At 44.6% G+C, this 25,128-nt stretch overlaps 1 protein-coding gene across 1 annotated transcript in view; it reads right to left on the reverse strand.

Moving 5' to 3' along the window:
• The window catches only part of Arhgap31 (Rho GTPase activating protein 31), a 113,846-nt gene that overhangs the window by 31,374 nt on the left and 57,344 nt on the right, over positions 1-25,128 (reverse strand). Inside the window, exons 2-3 of the mRNA XM_021209027.2 lie at positions 10,255-10,357; positions 7,024-7,168 (exon numbers count right to left, since the gene is read on the reverse strand). Coding sequence (XP_021064686.1) covers positions 7,024-7,168; positions 10,255-10,357 — 248 coding nt within the window. The remainder of the gene's footprint in view (positions 1-7,023; positions 7,169-10,254; positions 10,358-25,128) is intronic.

Raw genomic sequence — 25,128 nt, forward strand, 5'->3', positions numbered from 1 at the left:
TTCTGCCTTGTGGAGAGAATTCTGGTGGTCTTAAAATAGCGGTTAGAGTCCATCCATGTCCCCTCAGCCCTGGGCTCTTTTTCTTCAGAGTGTTTATTGACAGCTTTCACGAGACATCGGTATTTTACTAGGGCTTATCCCCACTCCGGGGTCTGTCTGTTCTCTCTCTCTCTCTCTCTCTCTCTCTCTCTCTCTCTCTCTCTCTCTCTCTCTCTCTCGTGGAACCTTCAGCAAATAAGGACGGTATTTGTCTTCCAGCTGTGGAAAGTCCTAACAACTGGTGAATGAAATAAACAAGCGAGAGAGTCAATATTTTGCTTTATGCTTGAAAATGGCAGACAGTCACATGTGGGCCACACCTTAAGGACACTGCTACTCTAGGGCACTCTCCATTACGGTGAACACTGTCTTGCTGAGGTCAACTCCTCAACCTTGGATCCCCGACAGGGTGGCCAATCAGTTTGAATTCCCCACAATTAATGGTTTCTCTGGACACTGGTCTCTCTTCTTTTATTCTTTTAAAAAAGGTATCTGAAAAGACTTATTTACTTGTGTGTGTGCATGTGCGTGCCTCTGTGTGTGTGTGTGTGTGTTTGCATGAGTTATATGTGTCTCTTGCATGGAGATGTTTAAGGAGACTACAGACATGGGCTCTTCTGCATCTGCAGTTATAGATGGTGGTGACCCTCCTGGTGCTGGGAACCAAACTCAAGTCCTTTGTAAGAGCAGTAAGTGCTCTTACCTGCTGATCCGTTTCTCCTCCTCCCTATTTTGTTTTTAATCGTGTGTGTGTGTGTGTGTGTGTGTGTGTGTATACACGGAGAGGTCAGAGGTGTTGGATCCCCTCGGAGCTGGAGTTACAAGTGGTTGTGAGCTGCTAACACAGGTCCTCTGAAAGAGCAGCGCACACACATTGCTGAGCCATGTCTCCAGTCCCTGGCAAGTCAGGACACTTGCCTTCCACCTCCTCCCATCTTGAGCTCATAACTACTTGCCTGTGTGAGTCCCTAATTTGCCCCAAGCGACAGTTTGGTGACTTATGTGAGTCAACAAACTTGTGGGCAAACATTTGCTGAGTAACCATTCCAATATTTTCTCCTAGCTAGAGGGAAGAAGCACAATAATGAATAAAAAAAAATAAACCTGCTCCTGTCCTTAGGTAGCCCTTCCTTACTGGAAACAGCCCATGTGCTTATAAGCCCGTCACTGTGGAATGGAGACTGGTGGAGACACTGTCTCCCTGGAACTCCCTTCCTAGCGTGCCTGGTCCAATACTCAGCGAGGGACTGACTCAAGGGAATAAGGGGAGAGCGAGAGAAAGACACCCAAGACCTTTCTGTGTTTGCATACACAGGGGAATGTAACCCCGGTGTTCCGGAAATGATCTTAAAGCTAATGCAATAATTAAACCACCAATTCCCTAGCAACTGCAAGCTAGTAACTTTCATTTCAGTTTAACACTTTTAACTGGATCAACGAGAAGAAAATTTGCATTTTTCCTAAAATGAATGTTGCATTTTTCTCTGCAGAACAAGGTACATTGAATAATTACTTCTAAAGATGCCGGCTTCTGTACCCTGGAGCATGGAAATGCTGTCTTATTTGAGAAAAAGGGGGGTGGTCTTTGCAGCTGTGATTACCTTCAGAACCTGGTGTAGGGGGACGATCCTAGATTCTCCAGGTCATCCCCAAATGCACTTTATAGCTGTCTTTACAAGCCGGACACAGAGGCAGACACAATCAGAAGAGAGCTCTACGTGACCCTGTTGGAGCTGGGAGAGGCAAGGAATACCCTTCTCTCCAGGGCTTCTCTGAAAGCACCTAAAGTGGTTTTTTTAATGTTTTATTTTATTTTATTGTTTTATGTGCACGGTTATTTTGCCTGCATGTGTCTGTGCCACGTGCACGCAGTGCCCATAGAGGCCAGAAGAGGGCATCAGAGTCCCTGGAACTAGGGGTGAGCTGTGGCCTTAAAAGCCAATGGGTGGCCCCGTGAGTGTTAGGAATTGAACTCAGGCCCTTGGGGAGGGCAGCCGGTATTCTTAACCTCAGAGCCATCTCTCCAGCTCTAAATTGGTTTTGTCAGGGTATTTTGTCATAGCAACAGGAAATGAAACCAGGGCAGACAGTTTGTGGTAATTTGCTACAGCCATAACGGAAACTAGTAACTTGAAAATTGAAAAAAAAAAATTCCGTTTATTCTACAACTTAGAAGGGATCCGTAACAATCTACTTACCCACAAAACCTAAAAGAAGGTGCCTCCCAGGCCTCCCAGCCCCCAACACGAACTCCTGCATGCCTCCGATGGGATCCACTCAGACTGCTTTCTTCCCATTTAATTGCATACTGTGCCAGTAACTATTGTTCAAAACATGTCTTTTTTTTTTTTCTGGCCACACAATAAGCAATAGATTTATCATTTGTCTTTGAGGTAGAGATACAGCTATTCTTCAAAATTTGGATGTTGTGTATAATCCCATAGTGAATCTAGTAGTACATCACTCTAAGATTGAGTCCCAGAGTTATTAAAGAACATAATGTTTTTAGAACCTTGATCATAATGGGATACCCACCTAATATATATTTCCAGTAGATTATAAAGAGTGGGTCTTCTCACAGGTTTGCTAGCATGAACTACAACACTGAAATTTATTTATTTATTTTTAAAGATTTATTTATTGTTATATGTAAGTGCACTGTAGCTGCCTTCAGACACACCAGAAGAGGGCGTCAGATCTCATTATGGATGGTTGTGAGCCACCATGTGGTTGCTGGGATTTGAACTCAGGACCTTCAGAAGGGCAGTCAGTGCTCCTAACCACTGAGCCATCTCTCCAGCCCTGAAATTTACTTTTGAGTGACTGAGAAGCAGCTCATGTGGTAATGCACATACTGACTTTGCAGAGAACTCAGGTTTGGTTCCCTGTAGACACATGTCAACTCACAGCCACCTGTAACATCAGGTCTAGGGACCTAATGACCTATTCTGGCCTCTTGGGCATCTACATATATACGACGCCCATACACTCATGCAGACTCACACTCATACACATAAACTGAAACAAATCTTTAAAAATGTAACGTGCAAACATATCTTTCTAGTAGTTTTTATATAATTTTGTTCCTCTGAATTGTCTAAGTCTTGTGCTCATTCATTCAATGCAGTGTTAGGTGGTTTTCTTTTTATTGACAAGCAGTAGTTCTTTGTAATTACAGAATAACAGTCTCTTTGTCATTTTCTTAAGAACGGTGTAACAGACAGTTTCGTGTAGCCCTGCCTGGCCTCCCAGTTCACAGTTACACCTGGCCCCGAATTCTCCATCCTTTGTCTTCATCTCACAGTGCTGAGATTACAGGAGCATACCTTATGTTCTGCTTGAGAATGAATACTTATACGCGCTCACACACACTTATATATAACATATGTAATATATAACATATAATAATATACATTATATATGTGTGCGTATATACATACATATATGTATGCATATATTTATTTTACTTCATGTGTATGGGACTTTTGCTAGCATGTATGTCTGCATACCACAGGGGTGCCTAGTGCCTGAGGTCAGAAAAGTATGTTGAATCCCCTGGAACTGGAGAAACTGGAGATGTGAGTCCCCTGGAAGAGAAGCCAGCGTTCCTAACTCTGAAGCTACCTCTGCAGCCCAAGGGGAATATTTGTTGGTCAAATCTGTCTTTTGTTACTTATTCCCTATGCTTTTATGGTGAGGACATCCTTCGACCTGCTCAATGGAAGGGAGACAATTTGTTTTTTCCCATCCTTAGCCGACTCTCAATACCGCTTCTGGACCTGGTCATTCAGCGTGTCTTCTGTCCTTAGTTGATGACTTCAGAAGCCATGCTGTATTTGAGTGGTGTGGGAGTAGTATTAATCCTGCCTGGGAGTGACATAACGCCTGCTTCACTCATAAGGCACTCAGTGCGCTCCTACTGATCTTGTTTGGTTTTGCTTTTGTTTTGTTTTGTTTTGTTTTTGAGGCATGGTTTCTCTGTGTAGCCCTGACTGTCCCAGAACTTGCTCTGTAGACCAGGCTGGCCTCGAACTCATGGAGATTCACCCGTGTCTGCATTCTAAGTGCTGGTGTGTGACACCACTGCCCAGCTTGTGAGATCCCATTTGAGTTTATAACAGAGAAGTCACTCAATCACAAGGCAGCTGTTATTGTTGTTAATATTATTGTTCCATTAATATTTGAATCCTCTTGTTAATCCAATGAGGCGGTATTTGACTTCAGCTATGCAGGTGAGTTAAACAAAATGTCAGAATGTAGCAGAGCTATTCTCCTATGTCTAAAGTTTGCTCAGACCATCAGATTCACTATTGCAGGCAAAGACACCTGCTAAGGGACAAAGTCTGCAACAGAATTAACATCAGTAGGCCCTACTTCTGTAATCAAAACAAAACATCCCCATTTTACTTTTTAGTGTCAATAAACTGTCTGAATTCATGTCATTTTCTTCAATCAAGTTGACAAATATTGTCTTCCAGCTTTTCCCCTCTACTTTCCCTATTTTTTTCCAGTCCCCGTGAGGGCACCACAAGGATAGGAGTGGGGGGCTGGGGTAGGGGGTGTTCTGACCCAAGGCTGTTGCTGCCAGAATTAGGAAGAAGCCATTTCTGAGGCTTTTTGTCAAGAATTGCTCTAGCTACCCACAAGACAACATCAGCAGCTACAGGTTAGTGCAGTCGCCAGAGTTTATGATTAAGGTTTCTGTGTGCTTTGGGCTATTTTTCACTAAAATTCAATGTAGTCTGTGGGCAAAGTTATGAAAATTATTATACAAAAGAGCTAATACTTCAAAATAAATGCTATTCTTGAATATCCTTCCTTTTAAGCCTTTAAAAAAGTTATGTTTTTCTTAAAAAGTTATCTGTGGTGTGTGTGTTTCTTCCAGACACCAACTCTCCCAAGACTTTCTTTTCTTTCTTTTTAAAAGATATTTATTTTATGTATATAAATATACTGTAGTTGTCTTCAGACACACTAGAAGAGGGCATCAGATCCCATTACAGATGGTTGTAAGCCACCATGTGGTTGCTGGGATTTGAACACAGGACCTCTGGAAGAGCAGTCAGTGCTCTTAACTGCTGAGCCAACTCTCCAGCCCCCCAAGACTTTATTAATATATGCTTATGCATCTTTCCCCCTACTTTTCAGTCACTCTCTGTGCCCTTGTTCCTATATGTGTGCAGGTCACAGGACAAACTGTGGGAGTCGGTTCTCTTCCTCTACCATGTTGGTCTCAGAGACTGAACTTGAGCTTCGGTTGCTAGTTTGGGCAGCTGAGTTACCCAACTTATCACCTTAAGGCCACCTTTCTTTCTTTTAAGATTTATTTTCATTTATATGTATGTAATTGAATTTATGTGCACTAAATGTATACAAGGTGCCCACGGAGAGCGTCAAAACCCCTGGAACTGGAATTACAGGTGGCTTTAATGACTAAACTATCCCTCCACCCCTCCCAAGCCTTTTTTTTTTGTTATTATTTTATTTTTCATTAGTTATTTTATTTATTTACATTCCAAATATTGCCCCTCCCCAGAGTTCTTCAAAATCCGTTGTTAGGTTCCGAGCTCAATTCCTCAAAGTAATTATTCATTTATTTCTGCTTGAGTTTGAATGAAAGAACCTTTCACGTGGTCAGAGTTTATTACGGGATACTGAGAGATGTCCTGGTGCATCTCTGGAGCCCAGATCTGGTGTTTTCTATCTGTGCTACTAATTCAAAGGGTCCCCTGACCCCTGCCCTCCAGGGATGGTAGGCGCTCCAGGTACCGTCCCTGGTTCTCCTCTGTGATCAAGTATTTTAGGCGACCCCACTCTTCTCTCCTTGTGCTTCTCCATGAATCCACACATTCTATAATCTACCCTTGTGGTCCTATTTTAATTTTTTTAATCTATTAATTTTTTTTTAAATTAACATGCTTGGTATTAGCTTTCACTATAACATTTTCAAACAAGATCCGTGTTTGCCCAGTCTCTTCCCTACTTTGCCTCTGCTTGAGTCCCTCTGTCCCTTCCACCCACCAAAGCCTCTTTCTACATTCAGGTCACACGTGTTCTGCTGCCTCCCCCACTTCCTGCATACTCCTTTCCTCCTGTCTGGGTGTATGCTCTAGTTTCCTAGCCTGTACCCACACTTACTTCCATGTATACACACACACACACACACACACACACACACACACACACACACGCACGCACGCGCGCACACACACTGAGAGAGAGCCTGCTGCAGGCTTTGTTCCTCTGAGCCCGACTACCTTGTCAAGCCTGGCATTAACATTTGCTTTAACCACGTGTTTTGCCCCATCAGTCTCCTTTCTGCTCACTCACTTGGTAGCCATACTGCAAGTACAGTGCAGCTATTTCACTCTTGCATCAGCAGCCCATTGGTATATCCCATCCTCTCTTCCCCTGGCCCAGGGGCTTTGCTTTTTTTTTTTTTTCTCTTTGTAGCTTTCTGATAAAGTCTTTTGATGTTTGGGATGGGGTGGGGTTGGGGAAGGTCTCTCTCCCTTTTCTGCCTACCGGTCTGTTCCCCAAGCCCCCAGGCAAACACAGAAGGAACACTCTTGGAAAAAAAAAAACAAAAAAAAAAAACAAAAAACGAACCATTGAGATGTATAGCAAGCACCAGAGGCCTGAGATTCCTGCCCTGCCTCTGCTGTGTGACCTTGGGCCAGCCACTTTACTTCTTTGGTTCTCAGTTTTCTCCCTGAACAATGAGGCACATTCAGTTGGATAAGCATAGAAATAATTTAACCCAGCTCTCAAAACAAACAGCATCATTCTGAGAATTCAAGGAAGGAGCAGTTAGCAAACAGCTCGACCACTCTCCTTCCCTTGCCGTCTTACATCCACCACCATGCTAAGATAATGCCAACCAGCTGGCGAGTCGTGTTATTGTTATTTCAGTGTCGAAACTGCCCTTGGCCGGTCGGTCCGTGCATCCCACCCGCTAACCACAACAGAAACCCAAACACTCACCGTGAATTTCTCATAGAGCTCGTAGGTCAGGAGGGGGTTGGGCAGCTCCCGGAAGTAGAGCTTGCACAGGGAGCCCACACAGTGGATGTCTTGAAGGTACACTTCTCTTGTCAGATCTGGGCATTGATCTGAGCCAAACTCTTGCCTGGAACAACAGAGACGGAGACATAACAACCCCAGGGACCATGGGCTCCGTGTCAGCCGCTGCTTGGAGGCACAGGAGTCCAAAGAGCCTCCACTGCCGATGTGCCCAGGGTTCCTGCCTGACCCCCATTCCTCTCCCAGCACCAGGAGGCCATTGGAGAGACGTGGCTTTTGGAGGCTGATGCTTGCTTGGAAGTCGTTTGTGACTTGACATCAGAAAACTCATTTGTGACCCGAGGTCCCCATGGCACCGTATCTGTGTCTTGGTGGGGGCCGGGGGGGGGATATAAAATGTCTACTGAGATTTCAGTTTTTCCAAAGCATTACTCAAAATGAAACCCTCTCTCTCTCTCTCTCTCTCTCTCTCTCTCTCTCTCTCTCTCTCTCTCTCTCACACACACACACACACACACACACACTTTTTAGCGGTAAGACCCAAAACTGGGAAGTGGGGTGAGGCAGCGGGTGTGGACTGTGTCAGGTCTTATCCCACGTTTCCACAGTCATGTCTCAAACTCCCTTTAACCGGATACTCAAACCCAAGGTTTGAGGACCTAACTCAACCATCTCTCTGTCGCTTAGCGGAACTGTTTTTCTAGGTGGCTTAGTGGTGATTCTTAGGTGTCACTCCAGTAATGTGAATGTCTTAAGCGGTCCGTCCACCGCGGGATTCCAGGAACACCAAGACCATTTGACTCTAGGTTAGGTTAGGCATCTGCGCCATTTTCTTTCTTTCCTTTTGTTTTCTTTCCCTTTGATCCACGTTGTTTGAAACAGGGTCCCACTGTGTAGGCTAGGTTGGTCTTGAACTGACGTCATTACTTCTTCAGTCTCCCGAGTGCTGGGCTGGGCTCGTGGGCCTGAACCACCAGCTCCAGTTTAGGTTTGACGTCAAATCAGAAAACATCTCCTTACATGTGTGCACTGCCTCACCCTGTACATACTTGTGAACTACAAATATGGTTTTTAAATGGTACGTTTTAGTTTTAATATAGAGGTTAAGCTCCTGAGTATACTCCTCAGTTAGGTAGGGATAAACCCCACAAAAGTCCGAGAACCAACATTTTTCAAAGTAGCCCATTGCCCCCCCTGCACTCTGTTCCATCTCCTCAAAGAAGAGTGGGAAACTCTCCAATACTGTAAGTACCTCAAGGTAACTCATGGGGCCCCAGAAGAGAGGGGTCCTGTGAATCTGTGGACACGTGTTTCTCTGAGAGCGGGAGAGAAGAATCTACAATTTATTCATTTATTTTGCCCAGATTTTCCCTGGTCAAGACTAAGGCACTCTTTAAATGAAAAAAAAAAAACAAAACAAAACAAAAAAAACCTCCCTCTACCTAAGAATCTTTCTGGATGCCAGCTACTGTGTCATTGACTTCAGATCTAAGAGTCACCCTCAGTGTGGAACACTTGGTTTGCAAGCTTTTGGCCCAGTGCCGATCCCCAGCAAGAAAAAAAAAACGTTGTCAATAAAATTCTAAGGGATCCTATGGTAGTGGACACCTGTTATCCTAGGACCTGGGTGACTGAGGAAGGAGTTGTGAGTTCAAAGCTAGTTAGGTAAACTGAGACCCTGTCTTAAAAAGCAAACTACCGAAACATCTGGGTGTGGTAGCACACACCTTTAGTCCTTAGCTCTTGTGAAGCAGGGACAGGTGGATCTCTGTGAATTTAAGGTCAGTCTGGTTTACAGAGTGAACTGCAGGACAGCTAAAGCTACACAGAGAAGAAAACTTGTTTTGATTAAAAAAAATTATACTTGTAATAAACTATTTTTTAACATCCATAAAAATGCTTTATTATTCATTACAGTTTAATTACAAGTAAGATTTGGAGAGGATGGACCAAAGAGAAGGTAGAAAACAAAATGTTAAATTATATAATATATAATCCATATCATATATCCCAATTACATACTGACTTTACAAGAAGAGTGTTCTACAGGATCAGGAGGCTTACCCTAAGTTTCAGGCTAGCCTGGTCTATAGAGTAAAACCATGTCTCAAAAATTTTTTAAATGTATATTCTTATTATTTTAGAATGTATATTTGTAATTAGTAAATCTAGTAAATATATATTTAAAACCACTAAATGTTCTTTTGGTATTATGATAAACAAAATGCACAAGCCTATTGCCTTAATCACAGAAAAATACATATATACTTCAATATATTTCACATATTTGTATATACTTTATACATATCCTTTTTTATTTAAAGTTTGTTATCTTTTTGTTTGGTTAATTTTGGTTTTTCAAGAGAGGGTTTTTAATGTGTAACAGCCCTGGCTGTCCTGAAACTTGCTCTGTAGACCAGGCTGGCCTCAAACTCACAGAGATCCACCTGCCTCTGCCTCCCAAGTGCTGCGATTAAAGGCGTGCGCCACCACGCTCTGCTGGTTCTTGTCTTTTGAATGAAATAGCAATTTCTTAAAATGTTTAGGGTAAGTCTGTGGTATTATACATTACCCACATGTCATTTATTCTAAAAAATGACTAGGGCGTGGGTGGGTTAGGGGCCACACTTGCCATTGATTCTATGTGGCGGTCACAGGGCAACTCTGCGGGGTCTGTTCTTTCCTTCTACTTATGTAGGCTCCAGGGTTCGAACTCAGGTCACTGGGTTTGCCCAGCAAGCATCTCTACCTGAGGAGCCATGTAACTTCCAAATAACTTAAAAACATCAGCATCAATTAGAGAAACGTACAGTCATGCAGACTTCAACCATCTGAAATATCAAGAGTGTATCCAAAGAAAACCTCCCAAGGGCCTCGGAATTCTGAACACCATGCAAGGGACCCTAATCTAGCTGGGCTTTAGAAAAACATGTTCCCTAACTTGTAATTTAGGCCACGTGAGGTACATCCAATCCATCAGCCAAGCAGGAACCCTGCCCAAGACAAAGAAAAAGCCGTTTTCGCAGGACAGAATTGTACCGGGCCGGGAGCCCGCTGATTCGGGTTAGAACTGCTGGCAGCTACACCTCACAGAGACCATCCGAGTTTCCGGTACTCCCCCAAACTGCCAGCAGAGACAGAGAGAATGAAGGGAGGCTCACTGGAGGGTTCTGGGCTCTTGTTTTAGCTTACCTCAGCCGCTGGATGTTTGAGGTGACACCCGAGAGGCGATAGATTCCATCCACAATGCCGTGAGTCTCTATGAATTCAGCACAGCTCTTCAGCACATATGGAACTACGTATAAGAAGAGAAAAATGGCCAAGCATTAGATGTAAATCTGCCCTGTAAAGATACCCCCTGACAATCCAGGCCAGTTCAAGTGTAAGGGACTCAGAAGAGTCACAAGCGTGAGCAGTTGCTTATAAGTGGTAGGCAATGCTCCTTAGAGACTTAATGATGTTTTTACTACTTCTTAAAGATTTGAATAAAACTTAATATATTTTATTTATTATTTACTTTATTAATAAATAACTTATTATTAAACAAAATTTATAAAATTTAAGTAAAATAAACTTTAAAAATGTTTTTTAAATACTTAAAAAAGTATGTAGGTGTGGTAGGCGTAGTGGAGCACTGGGGAATTCAGGGTCAACCTCAGTTACAGAGTAACTTTGAGGATGGCCTGGTCTATAAGACCCTGTTACAAATGAACATACAAACAAACAAATAAAATAACACCCTACCCTACCTGTTTTTAACAGTTAACAATTCACAGAAACATTATCTGTTTGTAAGGGATACATACCCTCCTTTGAAAGGTGAGACCCCCCCCCCCGCCCCCAAACCTTCCTTTTGTGTTTAAATGAGGTTCTAACATGGCCTCTTACATGCTCACCCTCCCAGAGTTCAGAGCTCTGAAGGTAGAGAATGGCTGAGTTGTTGTTTTCTCCTGGGTTGACCTCATTGCCAGAGTGACAGAATGACGCATGTCCTTTAGATGCACAGAAGGAACATCAAGTCATTTGCTACTTGAGTTCCTTGACCAGTCTTCCCGAGGTCCTCTTGTGGCAGTGCAGTGAATGCTGACTGACTGTGGGACAGACCAACCCTCAGACTAAAATCCTTCGTGGCTCCTAGTCACCTAGGGATGACCCAGGTCCTCCACAAACTTAAGGATTGGTCAGTGCTGTGCCAGACACCGAACACACGCCAGTCCTTTCTTGGATTAGACTAATGCCAATTCATTTATGCTTATTACACACAGCTTGCTCCTGAATGCAAATCCATACTGGGCTGACTCTTGTTTTGAGATAGAGCTATGATATTTAGCCCACGTTAGCTTTGAAGTCACCAAGTTTCCCATGTACTGGGGGGTTAGGCAAACACCACTGCATTTGGCTTAGACTGAACCTTTGTCTGGGTATATATTAGATGTTCAAATCCAGCATTCTACCTAGACACAAGATATTTGACTTCAACAATCTCATTATTGTTACTGGGTGCTGGAGGATCTTACCCAGGGCTGCCTGGATGCAAGGCAAGAACTCTATCCCAAAGCTACAACCTCACCCTATCTAATTCCCCATGACAATGCTTTCAAAGCATCTTCTTTTTCCTTCAGCTTTGAAATAATTGTAAGTCAGGCATTCAATCAAATTCATCATACTTAAAAATATCCTGCCCATCCCTCAAAAGCTAACGCATACCAGGAGCCTCTCCCTTCAACAACATATCCTTATTTTGCCCATGGCTTATCCTGCAAGATGGGAACTGGGGAGAGCCTTCCAGTTAACCCAGGTACAATGAGGTCAGGGAGTGGATTTTGCATTGGAAATATCAGAGGCCAGAGACCACAGAGGTGGATCCACTTCCTATGCGTGAATAGAGGGTGGGGGTGGGGTCTGGGTACAGGCCAGATCCTCCTCCCATCTTTGACCAGAAAAGCTACAGTTGGATGTGTTTTATTACAAAGGAACTTTGCTAAGTCCTTATACACACACACACACACACACACACACACACACACACACACACACACACACACACACACTTTCTGCGGTGCAAACAACAGTGGACCCTTCCTATACCACCAAAAAACTCTTCTGTAACTTGTTACGTGTGATGGATGGCTGAGAGTAAAGATTTAGATGCCAAACTGCCTTTGTGGCCTGAGATGAAAATATATAATGAAGACAGTGGTGCTGTTTATCTCAGGCTAGGGCTGAAATTATCCTTGGAAACATTTAGCCCAGATCCTGGGTATCAGAAGTATTCTGCAACGACAGCTGTTATTTCTGTGTTTGTGGCAATGAAGGACATGAGTTTATAACTTGTTTTATTTATTTATTTATTTTCTGGCCTGATAACAGAGCATAGCTCTTCCATCCAAATGAGTTGTCAAAATCATCTCTGCTCTTTGGAACTGCTGATGTTTCTCTTTTGAGAGTAATTCTGCTTCTGTGAGGTCTCTGTGTTTTTAGGTGACTCCGTGAGGCACAAAAGCTTCGAATATTTTAGAGTTGGGGAAATATCCAGGAAGTCCTTGTTTATAGCTCTGCATGAGAAGGAAGAATTATTATAACTCTTTATTGAATGGGAGCTTATTCCCAATCCCAAACTTGTTCCAGATCTTCTGGATTCTCATCTTAGACCAGGTGGGAAGGTTCAGGTCTCTCTCTCAGCAACAGACAGGAGTCAGTCCATCTCCTCACTTAGAGCGGCCAAGTGTGTCCCTTAGCCACTACAACTGAAAAGCCACTGGCCTAGCTTAGAGCATGTGAAATGCAGATGCATGGACACATCAAAGGGGATCTTGTCAACACTCATATTCTAGGTCAGTAAGAAGGTGGACGAAGGTGGCAGCAAGGAATTAGCATTCATGCATGCATGTGTACCAGTGCTTAAACACACACACACACACATGTGCACACACACACACGTGCACACACATGTGAGCACTCATGCCAAAAACTTCAGTAAAAGTTTAGTCCAAGTCTCAGGAGTCCTTGGACTGTTGTTTCCAGAGTCTAGCTACATCAAGGACAGTTTAGGGTTCTGATTCTGATCACGGTAGGATCCTGATAGGCCCAAGCCAAGTGGCTACAGATAAACAGAAAGTTTCCCTTGTCAACACAGGCATGGGGGGGGGGTGACTCTGGAGGTTGCAGTCACAAGAGGTTGGTCTCTCTGGCTCCCAAAGAACTCTGAGTCTCTCCCACCCAGGTTCACACAATTGCTGGCTGCGACAATTTGATATTATCATTTCTCTGAGCTGTCTCATGGACACTTTTCTCCAGCTCCCGTTTTCTGGTTTGCTTTTGTTCTCCCTGGATGAGCAAGCATGAAAGTTAACTTCTAATCAGCACAAAGCTTTTTCCTCAGATGGCTTCTGACAGAAAAGAAAACCTTTCACACGTCCCATTTACATAGGGCCATAGGGTCCCTCGTCTCCTTGCGTCTAACCAGGCACAAGCAAAACACACTTGATTCTTGATGAACTATTTGGTGGGCGTCCAAGGGTTGAGAGCAGAAAAGGCCAGAGTCAAAGCTTTTCATGTTCCCCCGAGAAGTGGTGACTCTGTGAACAGCCTCAGTTTCCTGGTATCTAGGGTCTTGGGTAGACGCAAGCCAGCACAGTTGTTTGGTCACCATGGGGTTGTCAAAGCTACATTCTCTCAGAGCACATTACATTGCCTTTGTCTTTTAGAGGTACAGGCATACCCTTCCCTGTTCTTATCTCTTATTCCTCTTTGGATCCTTATTCCTGACCTTCATGTAAAGGGTGGTGAATAATTGTGTTGTTGGAGCCAAGGGGTTAGCTTGGAGGGTGGGGAGATGGCTTAGCAATCACTTAGAACTTACTGCTTTTCCTAAGATGCTGAGTTTGGTTCCCAGAACCCATACTGGATGTCTCACAACCACCTGTGACTCCAGCTCTTGGGGATCTGACACCATCTTTTGGCCTCTGTGGGCACCCTAACAAACATGGCATGCAGACATTCATACATGCATGCGTGCATGCATGCACACACCCACATACTGCTTGCTCCCATCTATACCAGACCCAGCCACGTTTGAAGTGCACAATTAAGTTTTGAAGTACATTTACAACTTTAGGAATGGTCACACTATCAGTTGTAGAACATTTCATTACCCACTCTCCTCAAAAAACCCAATATTGATTCTTAGTTACTGCCCACGTTCCCCCTCTGAGTCCCTGGCTGGCTTTCCATTCCCATGGGGTTCTCTGTTTCAGAATTCCTACAAACATGGAATCTTAACTATGTGTGGTCCCCTGATGGGCTTCCTTCACTTAGCAAAATCCTTGCCGGATCCATTTACATGGCAGCATTCGTTGACACATTGTTTCTTTCCATGGCTGAATATTATTCTAAACAAATTCTTCATTTTGCTTATCCATTGACCAGTTGGTGGAAAATTCAGCTGTTTCCACTCTTTGGCTTATTATGAACAAAGAAGATTCCTCAGTGTGTGTGGACAGAAAAATTTTTTATTCTTTTGGCTATAGATCCAGGAGTGGGAGGGTGACTCTATATTTCCCTCTTGGGGTACTGCCAAACTGTTCTTCAAAATAGCTCTCACTGGCCAATCCAGGAGGGTTCAGGTCACTCCACGCCCTTGTCAATGCTTGTTACTGTCTATCTTTTCTATTGTTATCCTCCTGGGATGCACTGGTATTTACTGTGGTTTTGATTTGCATTCTGCTGATGGCCAGTGATGCTTAGCATCTCTGCCTGGGCTGACTGGCCACTTGTGTATTTTCTCTGGAGACTGCCTTTCAGCTCAACTTTTAGTGGAATTGCTTGTCTTTTTTGTGCTGTCATTATAGTTCTTGAAATATTCAGGATGCGAGACTCTCATCACATCTGTTTTTGGCAAATGCTTTCTTTTAAGCAGTGGGCTGTCTTTTTACCTAAATTTTTTTTAATTTCAAATTTTAGAAATTATAATATAATTACATCATTGTCCCCTTCCCCTTCTTCCTTCCAGACCCTCCCTGAAACCCCACCTTACTCCTTCACAAATTCATGGCCTCTTTTTTTTTTATTATATATCATTACATGCATATATATTTTTATATGCATATATATTCCTAAATATAACAGACCTGTGTGTATAATGTTATTGGCTGATCGTTTGGTATTGGATAGCCAATTGGTGTGCTCTTCCCTGGCGAAGGCTATTTCTGCCACTCTCAGCATTCCTTAGTTGCCTGAAGTTGTCTAGGTAGCCACTGAGGCCTTGTGGCCTTCGCTTCATCTACTTTGGTCTATTGGTGTTGTCTTTGTTCTAGGCAATACACATATGGGTATAGCTTCTAACACTGTAGGGAGATACAATATCACTGCAAACTTTCTGATGCTCTGATTCATACAGGCTTTCTGCCCCCTCCCACCCTCCCAATGTTCCCCGAGTCTTAGGTGCAGAAATGTTTTGTAGCTGTATCTATTGGGACTGGGCTCCACAACTTTGTATTATGATTGGGTATGGTTTTCTGCAGTGATTTCTGTCTGTTGCTGAGAGAAATTTCCTTGACGAGGAGTGTCTTAGGATTTTTATTGTTGTGAAGAGACACCACGACCACGACCACTCTTAAAAAGAAAACATTCCATTGGGGTTGGCTTACAGTTTCAGGGATTTAGTTCATTGTCATTATGGTGGGAAGCATGGCAGCACGCAGGCAGACATGGCGCTGGAGGAGCCGAGAGTTCTACATCTTGATTCACAGGCAGCAGAAGGAGACTATGTCCCACACTGGGCATAGCTTGAGCATATATTTGACCTCAAAGCCCCCTGCGCACCCCCCCCCAGCGACACACTTCCTGCAGCAAGGTCACACGTCCTAATAGTGCCACTCCCTATAGCCAAGCATTCACACGAGTCGGTGGAGGTCATACCTATTCAAACCACCACAAGAGGCGAAGACTATGCTCATCTGTGTGTAAAAGGACAAATGTTTAGATTATAGTTATGGATTTTGCTGGTTCAGTAAAGTCGTGGTTGCAGGTTCTCCTCCAAGATCCATGATTTCATGAGCATTGGGTAACTTAATTTTTAAACATTTATTTATTTTATTTTAAAATTAATGTCTTTCTAGGCATGGAGGTGCATGCCTTTAATCCTAAAACTGAGAAGGCTGAGGCAGGCAGAACTCTGCTGGACCATGGCCAATCTGGTCTACATAAAGAATTCCAGGACAGCCAGGGCTACATAGTAAGACCCTGTCTCAAAAAACCAACCAAACCAAACCAAACCAAACCACCAAAAAAAACTAAAGTAAAATAAGTAGAACTGTCTTAAGCTGGCTTACAAAGACACAGATTTAGTTACATAACATTTAAAAACTCAATTTTTCACTGGTAATACTTCCACATATTTGTTGTATTCTTTGAGGCAGAGAAGTTTTAATATTTTGATGAGGCCCAACTATCTGTCTTCTGTTGTTGTTGTTGTTTGTGTTTTTGATACTGGGAAGAAAATGTATCTCTGACTTGTGTTGTCTATCTGCTTTGGTTCTCCGTTGTCAGGCGCACAGAAGACAATGTTGCCAATGCAAACTGTTTCTTGTCATAGAGCAGGCCACACAGGTGCAGAGGCACATTGTTTTTTGGGATCTCAGCCATGATTCCTCTCAAAGCCCTTCTACAAGCTGCCTTAGGACTTGCTTTTAGAAGCCATACACATCCAGCTCATGGAGAACTAGAATGTGTAGACTGGGTGTGGGGGCTTATGCTTCTGGTCTCAGTACTCAGGAGGCTGAGGCAGGGGGATTGCTATGAATCTGAGGCTAGCCTGGGCTACACAGTGAGATCCAGGCCAGGTTTGAGCTTCATTGGGAGTGATGCACTCTATACTTTCCCACCTGCTGGTGCGGAGGGCACACCCCTGCCTTGGCCTGGGACCTCCTCTCTTTGGGGGAACTCCTCCACCTGCCTTACTTGGCTCTGAGGCCTTCCCTGATGACAGAGCTTCCTGAATGAATTTACCTTTCCAGTGCCTTCTGTCTTCACAGCACTCTGTAGAACTACCCAAACTCAGTCTAACTACAAATTGTATTTATTTGTACAACTCTATCATACATGCAAGCACATATAAGTAACTTTTCAGTTCTCGAATTGGCAGAGATTTGTTAATAAGTTTTATGACAAACTATGTATGTCATACCTTAGGGAAGCAGCTCTGTCACACGTGGCTAGTGGCAGAACAGATTGCAGGGGAATTTGAAACTATCAAAATGACAAATTCACATATTCTTTGGCTCAGTGATTCTTCTTCTAGGAATCTATCCTACACATACTCTTATATACATAATAAATAAAATATTTACAAAGTTACTCACTCTGACAGCTTTGTTTAATAATATAAGATTATTAAGAAAAAAAAATTACTAAGACTGGTGGGATGGGCCACACATTTCATCCCAGCAGGCAGATCCCTAGGAGTTCAAAGACAGACTAGTCTACAGAGCTAGTTCCAGGTTAGCCAGGGCAACACAGAGAAACCAACCAACCAACCAAGCAAGCAAGATAAATAAAAATGAAAAATAAAAAAAAAAAAAAGAAAGAAAAAGAAAAAAAATGCTAACCTAATAGAACATTCAGAATGTAGACTATTGTAGAATATTATATAATTATTAAAAAGAACAGCAAAACTTCCATGTACTGATAGAGAGTGGTTTTCAAGCTATATCATTAAACAAAAATAAGAAGACGGAGTTTTATTAGATGAACGTAATGATATGCTAACATCTGTTTACTTTAGAGAATAAGAGAGAAGATACCCATTTTTTTTGTCCACGAATTAGCATCTATGGAATGATGTATAAGAAAGCTGTAAATTCTGTTACCGACAGGAAGGAACTGGGGAAGTATATTCCTTCAGCATACATTGCCTTTAAATGTTTTCATAAATACAATTAAAAAGTCTACCGCGAGCCTGCTCTGTCCAACAGCAGGTGCCAGACACTGTCTGTCTCTTTGCCGTCTCTGCTTCTAACTGTGCTCCCCTGAGATGCGGGACCCTCAGAGGAGGCGCTTTCTATACCAGCCACTGTTTGGGTGGCTTCCGTCTGGTTTCTACATGCAGAGCCAGCCCAGCAAACAGATAAAGTTCATCTCTGTTTTGAAACATGAAAGTTGGTTCTAGAAAGGCTAGGCAAGTTGGCCCGCCTCGCAAAGCCTCTCAGGGCTGAGCTAGGCTCCAACTCCAGCTCTGCCTGATGCCACAGGCCGTGCCTTTTCTATGACATCACTGTGGTGTAATGCAGAGCAGAGAAAGCCCCAGGCCTACCACAAGGCCTACCACGCTCTCTCTTCGGGACAGGGCCTGTTAGCCTTGCTTGCCTAAGGAGGACAGAAGAGTGGTCCCTTACCCTTGGTTGCCAAAGTGACAAAGAGTTCATGACAACAGGCCTGCCAAAGTGTTAAACATTCCACTTAATGACCACTTAAAATGTCTTTGAAAAAGTTACAAAAGATTCTAAGTGGCTTTTTAAAAAATGAAAAATACTTCCCGAGCTGGGTGTGGTGGTACGCCCCTGTAATTCACGCTGGAGGCAGGAGGATTGGGAGGTCAAGGACAGACTGGAATATGAGAAATAGTAGGCTCTACCACCAACAAAATCCCAAACCAACCAACTAACTGACCAAAGAAGGAACCTACCTTGTTTCCTATATTAAATGGCAAAGAGGAAGACACTCTGGAGTGTTATCAGTGATTGGCTGCCTGTAGACAGTAGAGGCTGACTCTCGTTTTCCTCAGTTTTCTGAAGGAACAGTGCTTTCTAAAACCAGGGTTTTGAAGAGCAGGTTGAATTAGAAGAAGCTGGAGGGGTTCCTGAGACCAGCGACATCACGTTTGCAGACACCCTTCCCAGTGATCCCATGAGGCAATTGCCCTCATTAAACTAAAGAGTTTGCCTAATCTGCTGGCAGGGCCTCCAGGGATTGGCCAGGCTCTGCCCAGGCTCCCAGGAAGACTCAAGTCAGGAACCTCTTCCTAGAGCTCAGGGACCAGGTGGCTCAGTGATCTCCCCTCATTTCCTCCCAACTCTCAGATGCTGCACGGTCCTTGATACGGTGACTCTAACACTTGTTTTTTCATCTGTCGCTGCCCACTACCCATAACCAGCGTGTGGAGGCATTTTCACCCTCTTACACAAACGAGGACCCTAGAGCTCAGAGGTATTGAGCAACATGACCAACAGGAAAACATCCAGAGAAACACAGTAAGGGCCCTAGGCAGCCACAAAAAAAAAAAAAAAAAAAAAAAAAAATAAAAAAATTGCAACTTTTTTTTTTCCCTTTTAAACAAACACTGCACATGGTGGTAGGGTACAGCCAGGGATTTCAGGGTTTGATCAAGTACAAAAAAAACAATGTACATTTAAGGAACTCCAGCTGCACGAGAGGGAGCACATTAGAGAGTGCTGAGCCTAGATCTTCACCCTTAGAACTTACAGTGTTATGAGACATTGGCTAAATAAAGGCTGTGGGGGAGGGGAGTGGGGACTCATCAAAGTCCTGCAGTGGAATTCTGACCCTGGAACGTGAGCGATCTGAAGTGACGGGATGTACACCGCGTGTCTGAAGAGTGCTTCTTGGTCAAGGGTCGGGTACATAATAAACACTCGGTGCATGGCGATCAGAGAATGGTATAAACACGATAGAAACGGAGAAATAATGTGGTGAATCCCAGGAATGCTGCCTAGACCAGTCTGGTGGAAGGCAGGTTAATAGGGGAGTGTTTTAAAAACGATGGCCAGGGAAGATTGTGTTCTATCTTGATCTCTACATCCAGGCAAGTCTTGCTAAACACCCCCTCCATGATGGTATTCCTCTTTGCAGACATGCCCTGTGGCTTCTCTAGAGTCAGTTCCAATCAAGGCAGCGCCCAGGCTAGAGCTGCAGCTGCCTTTAGGGGCAGACAGGACTGCACAGGGAGTCTCTGGGTTTATGTATTGAGGTGGGTGTATAGTGCTGAGCACAGTGGGGACTGTGTTATGGGTACTGGCAGCACCCCACTTAGGGCATTGGGCTGGCCTAGTTCACCCTGCACACAGAAGTCTCATCTGAGGATGTCTGTCTGTCTGTCTGTCTGTCTGTCTGTTGCCACTGGAGGCTGCTAGACTGTGTGTAATTTGAAAATACTCCCCCCTGACCCACTATCTGTCTGAGAATAACACTTCACTCTCAAAGGATATTTAAGGGATCTATAAGGCTGACTGCCCTTCTAACAGGCCAGGAGTGGCTCATAGGATGGAGCTCTGTTAACTTCAAGCACATTTCCAAGCCCAATTTGTGAGCAAGAACGGATAACTTAAAAATGCACAAAACTCCAGCGCCGCTGCCTATAGAGCTTGTTGACAAAGAAGAACACTGTTCGCCAGATGATGCTTGTGGAAGAGTTAACCTGGCAGTGGAGACCAAGGCCACATTTGCATGTGTGGTCTCATGTAGAGGACAGAGATTGACGTGGGGATGGTCTCATATCATTTCTCTAAATTCTGTATTGTTTAAAGGTAGGGTCTAGCACTGAACCTAGTCTTATTTTCTAGGTAGGAAGAGTGGGAAAGACTATGATAGACCAAAGAGCTAGAGGTAGCATTGGGGTATCTATAGTTGGACTTTTCTTTTTTCTTTTCTTTTTCTTTTTCTATTAAAGATTTCTTTATTTATTATATGTAAGTACACTGTAGCTGTCTTCAGACACCCCCAGAAGAGGGCATCAGATCTCATTATGGATGGTTGTGAGCCACCATGTGGTTATTGGGATTTGAACTCAGGACCTTCGGAAGAGCAGACAGTGCTCTTAACCGCTGAGCCACCTCTCCAGCCCTTCTTGGACTTTTCAATAGAGTTTAAAAAGCATAACTCCCATTCGAGGTAGGCCCAGACACAGGGTAAGGATGAGCAGAACAGAAAAAGAACAACATGGGGAAGGTTTCCCATCTAAAAGCGGAGTCAAGAGGGTGAGGGCTTAGATGAGGGGTTAAGAAGCCTGGCTCTTCCTGCTCCACAGCAATCAGATTTAGACCTTTGAGGAGAGCCAGTGACTCCTCCTTTGCATTGTGATGGGAAACTCTCAGGACAGCACCATGAGCCGGCAGAGCTCCCAGGCCATAAGGGACTCCCAGCCTCAGACTTTCATCCAAGCAGGAAGCTACTTCTGGATGGAATGAGGGCCAATGTTCCCTTCTGAATTAATATCCCAAGATCCACCAGCTTCCTGAACGACGCTAGAAGAAGCAGGGTCAGAACGTAAGAGCCGAGTCCACCTGCCGATGTTTGGGTTCTTGCTGCTGGTGGTTTACATCCAGGTCCTTCCTGGAGTTATTCTTGTTTGCTTGTTTTGTTTTTGTTTCTCATATGCATTCTTCATGACTTGTGAACTCACTCCACCCATAGGGAACGGAAATTTTCGTTAAATAAAACGTTAAGCCCCAACCTCAGAAGGTTGGTATGGCTGGACTCTGATTAACCCTGATGCTATATTTACTCTGCCAAAGTCAGAGTCCTCCAGGGACTTGGCTGTACAGGGTTCTCAGTTCATCTATGGCCCTGCCCTCTACTGACGTCACCTTACGGACCTCCTGCTCATTGTACCCTCTGGTTTCCTGGGCGGTACAGTTTCCTAGCGGTTTCCAGATCCGAGGCTCCGTGGGCTCCAGCCACGGTGGTAGTCTTTTCTAACATCGAGTTTGCCAATGGGGGATGGGGAGAATTCAGAGAATGTGACTTCATTCTGGTGAGTCGGCTAAGGCCATGTGAAGAACCTCCAGGTAGCAGAGCTTGTCAGCTCCTCCGTGCTCCCCCCCCCCCCCCAGCATCTTTTCATTTCCTGCCCGATATTCCTGAGCCACAGGCAGCCATTGTTTCCAGAACAGCTTTGCTTGGAAGCCTTGGTACTGAGGCCTCCCAGTGCTTCCTGTTGTTACAAGGCTTCTTTTTCCTGCTAAAAACAAGGGCACATCCTGCCGCATGTAACCCTTTTCAGGCGATTTATGTCTTGCACAAGTTTGTCCAGTGATTGAAAACACTGGCTGTCTTATACACTTATTTTATTTAATATTAAAAAATTTATTCTTAGAGGCTGGCCGGTTGGCTCAGTGGGTAAAGGCACCTGCTATCAACCCTGACGACCGAAGTTCCATTCCCAGGCCTGCAATGATTGAAGGCATAGGACCAACTACCGCAAGGTGCTCTCTGATCTTCAAACCCTCCAAGCCCCAAGCAGATAAATAAAATGCAATTTAAAAATTAAAACTTGTTAATGTACAAAGATTATAAGTAATTAGTAGGCAAAAAACTACAGATGGATGCAAGAAAAAAAGATTCACCCAATCGCATCCTCTGTATTAGTTAGCAATGAAACTGCTTCAGTGTCTGTGATGTAAGAGATGTGTCCACAGCCACACAGTTTACCACGGGACTTAGGTGGAGCTTGCAGCAGGAGCTATTCCCAACAGCTTATATGAGGCAGGGAGATCTGTCAAGAACCAGCGATTTAGAAGAACAGCCTGGGGAGGGTCTCCATATTAATGTACAAACGGGCCTCCTGGGAGCTGACAGGAAGCAAGCTCAGAGCGTCCCCTGAAAAGTGCCAGGAACACTCTTGGAGAAAGATCAATAATGCGTGTGTGTGCATTTGTATGTATGTATGTATGTATGTATGTATGTATGTATGTATGTATGTATGTATATCTGCATGTATGTTTGGCGTGAAAGGAGAAGTGGGTCAGTTGCTATGCCAAGCTTTTGAAGACACAGATCTGCCCGTGTGTGAGATAGCAGAGATCTCGATCCTTTCCTCGACATCACTCTCTCTACCTACATGTGGGACCCTGAAGACCCTCTCACCCCTTTCCCAGACTGAAAAGCACCCCAGCAGATACTGGGACTGTGTTCTTTAAAACCTATCTATGTGAGAGACGCCAAACCTAAGGCTAGTCCATCCACTTCAGAGAAAGTCGTTTTCAAAGCAATTCCAATCCCTGGACACCTCTGAAGATTCTAAGCCTTCCCTTATGGTGCGGATCATGAGAGCCTGAGTCATTTGCGGCTTGGTTTTGTGCCCCCCCCCCCGGGGGGGGGGAACGGAGTTGATTTCTAAGGGTGGACTCGCAGACGGTGCCCCTCCCCCTTTTCCGTATCACAAACGGGGTTCTCACACTGTGCCCCTGCAGAGGGGCCTCCCCTGCAGCTCAGCAGACAGCGCTTTATCTCTCATGGAAAGCCAGGCAAACACTCATAGCAATCTGTGGTTTGTTAAAACCACAAGGCACGGTGACAGTCAGGCTTCTGTCCTGAAGATTAGCAGCTCAAACATCAGTCACGTCCTCTGAAGACCCAACCAGAGGCCCACACTGAGAGCCCCCTGGTCTGCTCCCTCCTCCATCGCTCTCATCGCTCTTATTCCTCCCATGTCAGTGCTATCTTCAGACATGATTTTTGCCAGATATGTCTGGGATTAAGGCTGAAAGCTTATGACTTGGAAGGGACTTTGTGAAACACGCCTGACTCTGTGCCAGGCAACCTGAGGCCCCAGGAAGTTCAGGGCTCCATCCGAGGCCACCCAACGAAGCCCAGAGCTGGAGAGAGACTGAACCCCGGGCAAGAGTCCTGTGCCAAGTGCTTCAGATCTCCTTTCTCTCTCATTTTCAGAATTAAGGCTAAACTACCCAGTAGGCTTCTTTGTGACCAAATGATGGCAGACGTAATTCAGGGTGTTCAAACTTAGACTCTCCCTTAGTGGTCAAGTCAAATTAATCATGTTTATCTGACCCCCCACAAGTAGAGCCATGGGCCAGACTCCTGTAACTTAAAGTTGTACCCTATGTCGCTGCACATGCCATCAACTTGCAGACAGGTTAGTTCAATTACATGGCAGCTAAATATCGGGTAGAGCAAAAATGTCAGGCAGAGCCCTGGTTCGTTCTGTAGCTGTGGGCCAGAGTCATTGGATTTAATGACATCTTTCTGCCGAGAAAAAGGAGTGGGCTGCCAGAGACTGCCTCTCCTCTGTAAATATGCAATCTTCCGATCCCCGGCAAAGAGGAGAGGTTCGTTTATTTTTGTAAGGATCTGGGGATTCCTGTTTGAAGAGGGTGTAGGCTTGCAAAGGATTGTCCAAGGCTTAAGTTTCCTGCACAGAGATGGAAGTAGTAGGCTCTAAGGGTGTGGTCACAGCTGGGAGGGAGTGTCCCCAGGCTAGGTGCCTTGAAAGAACGCTGAGGAAGGCAGAGGCGATCTGAGAGACATTCTTGGTCATCGGCTCCACAGGGAAGATGAGGCACATTCTCAGGCTGAGGGCCCAGTGGAGGATCAAGGGGACTGACTGGTCAGGAGCCAGGAGACGTGACCCACTCTCTACCTATAGGAGCTGGCCTAGGGAGAGTAGGCAAAGGGCCCTTAAGTGACCACATATGAGATGTGGACAAGGCCTGACGGCTCTTTATGATCTGACTCAAGGTAAGAAGCCACTGATGTCTGTCTTGTGATTCGAAAACGTGTGCTGGCTCCACGTGGCGAACTTCAGTCACTGTCTCTAAGCATCTGAGAAGGAGACAGCAAGGGGACAGAGGCCGCTGCTCAGGTCTCTGCAGGGGACAAACCATGATCATAATCCACCCTCTCCCAAAGGCTCCCGGTTGATTTACTCATCCAGAACGTCTTGGTGCCTCTTCTGTGCATAGGGACCGAGTACCAGGTACCAAGGACGGAGCCAGAGGCAGAGCTGGAGTCCTCACCTTTGGGGACCTTGTGTCTCGTGGGAAGAAGTACATAGACCTTTCTCTGGCTTCTAGTTAAGTAAATGAGCTCTGGAGCCGGTCTGCCTGTGCTTTAACCCTTTCACCGTTGCTGCCTACAAGGGAGATCAGGGCATGTATTCTGTAGACAGAATATCATCATTGTAGTGTGCAGGGGAAGGTCCAGTTTACCATAGCTTGCGTCCTTTCCTTTCCTTTCCTTTCCTTTCCTTTCCTTTCCTTTCCTTTCCTTTCCTTTCCTTTCCTTTCCTTTCCTTTCCTTTCCTTTCCTTTCCTT

Source organism: Mus pahari, chromosome 12 (genome assembly GCF_900095145.1).
Source record: "Mus pahari chromosome 12, PAHARI_EIJ_v1.1, whole genome shotgun sequence".
NCBI classification, from domain to species: Eukaryota; Metazoa; Chordata; class Mammalia; order Rodentia; family Muridae; genus Mus; species Mus pahari.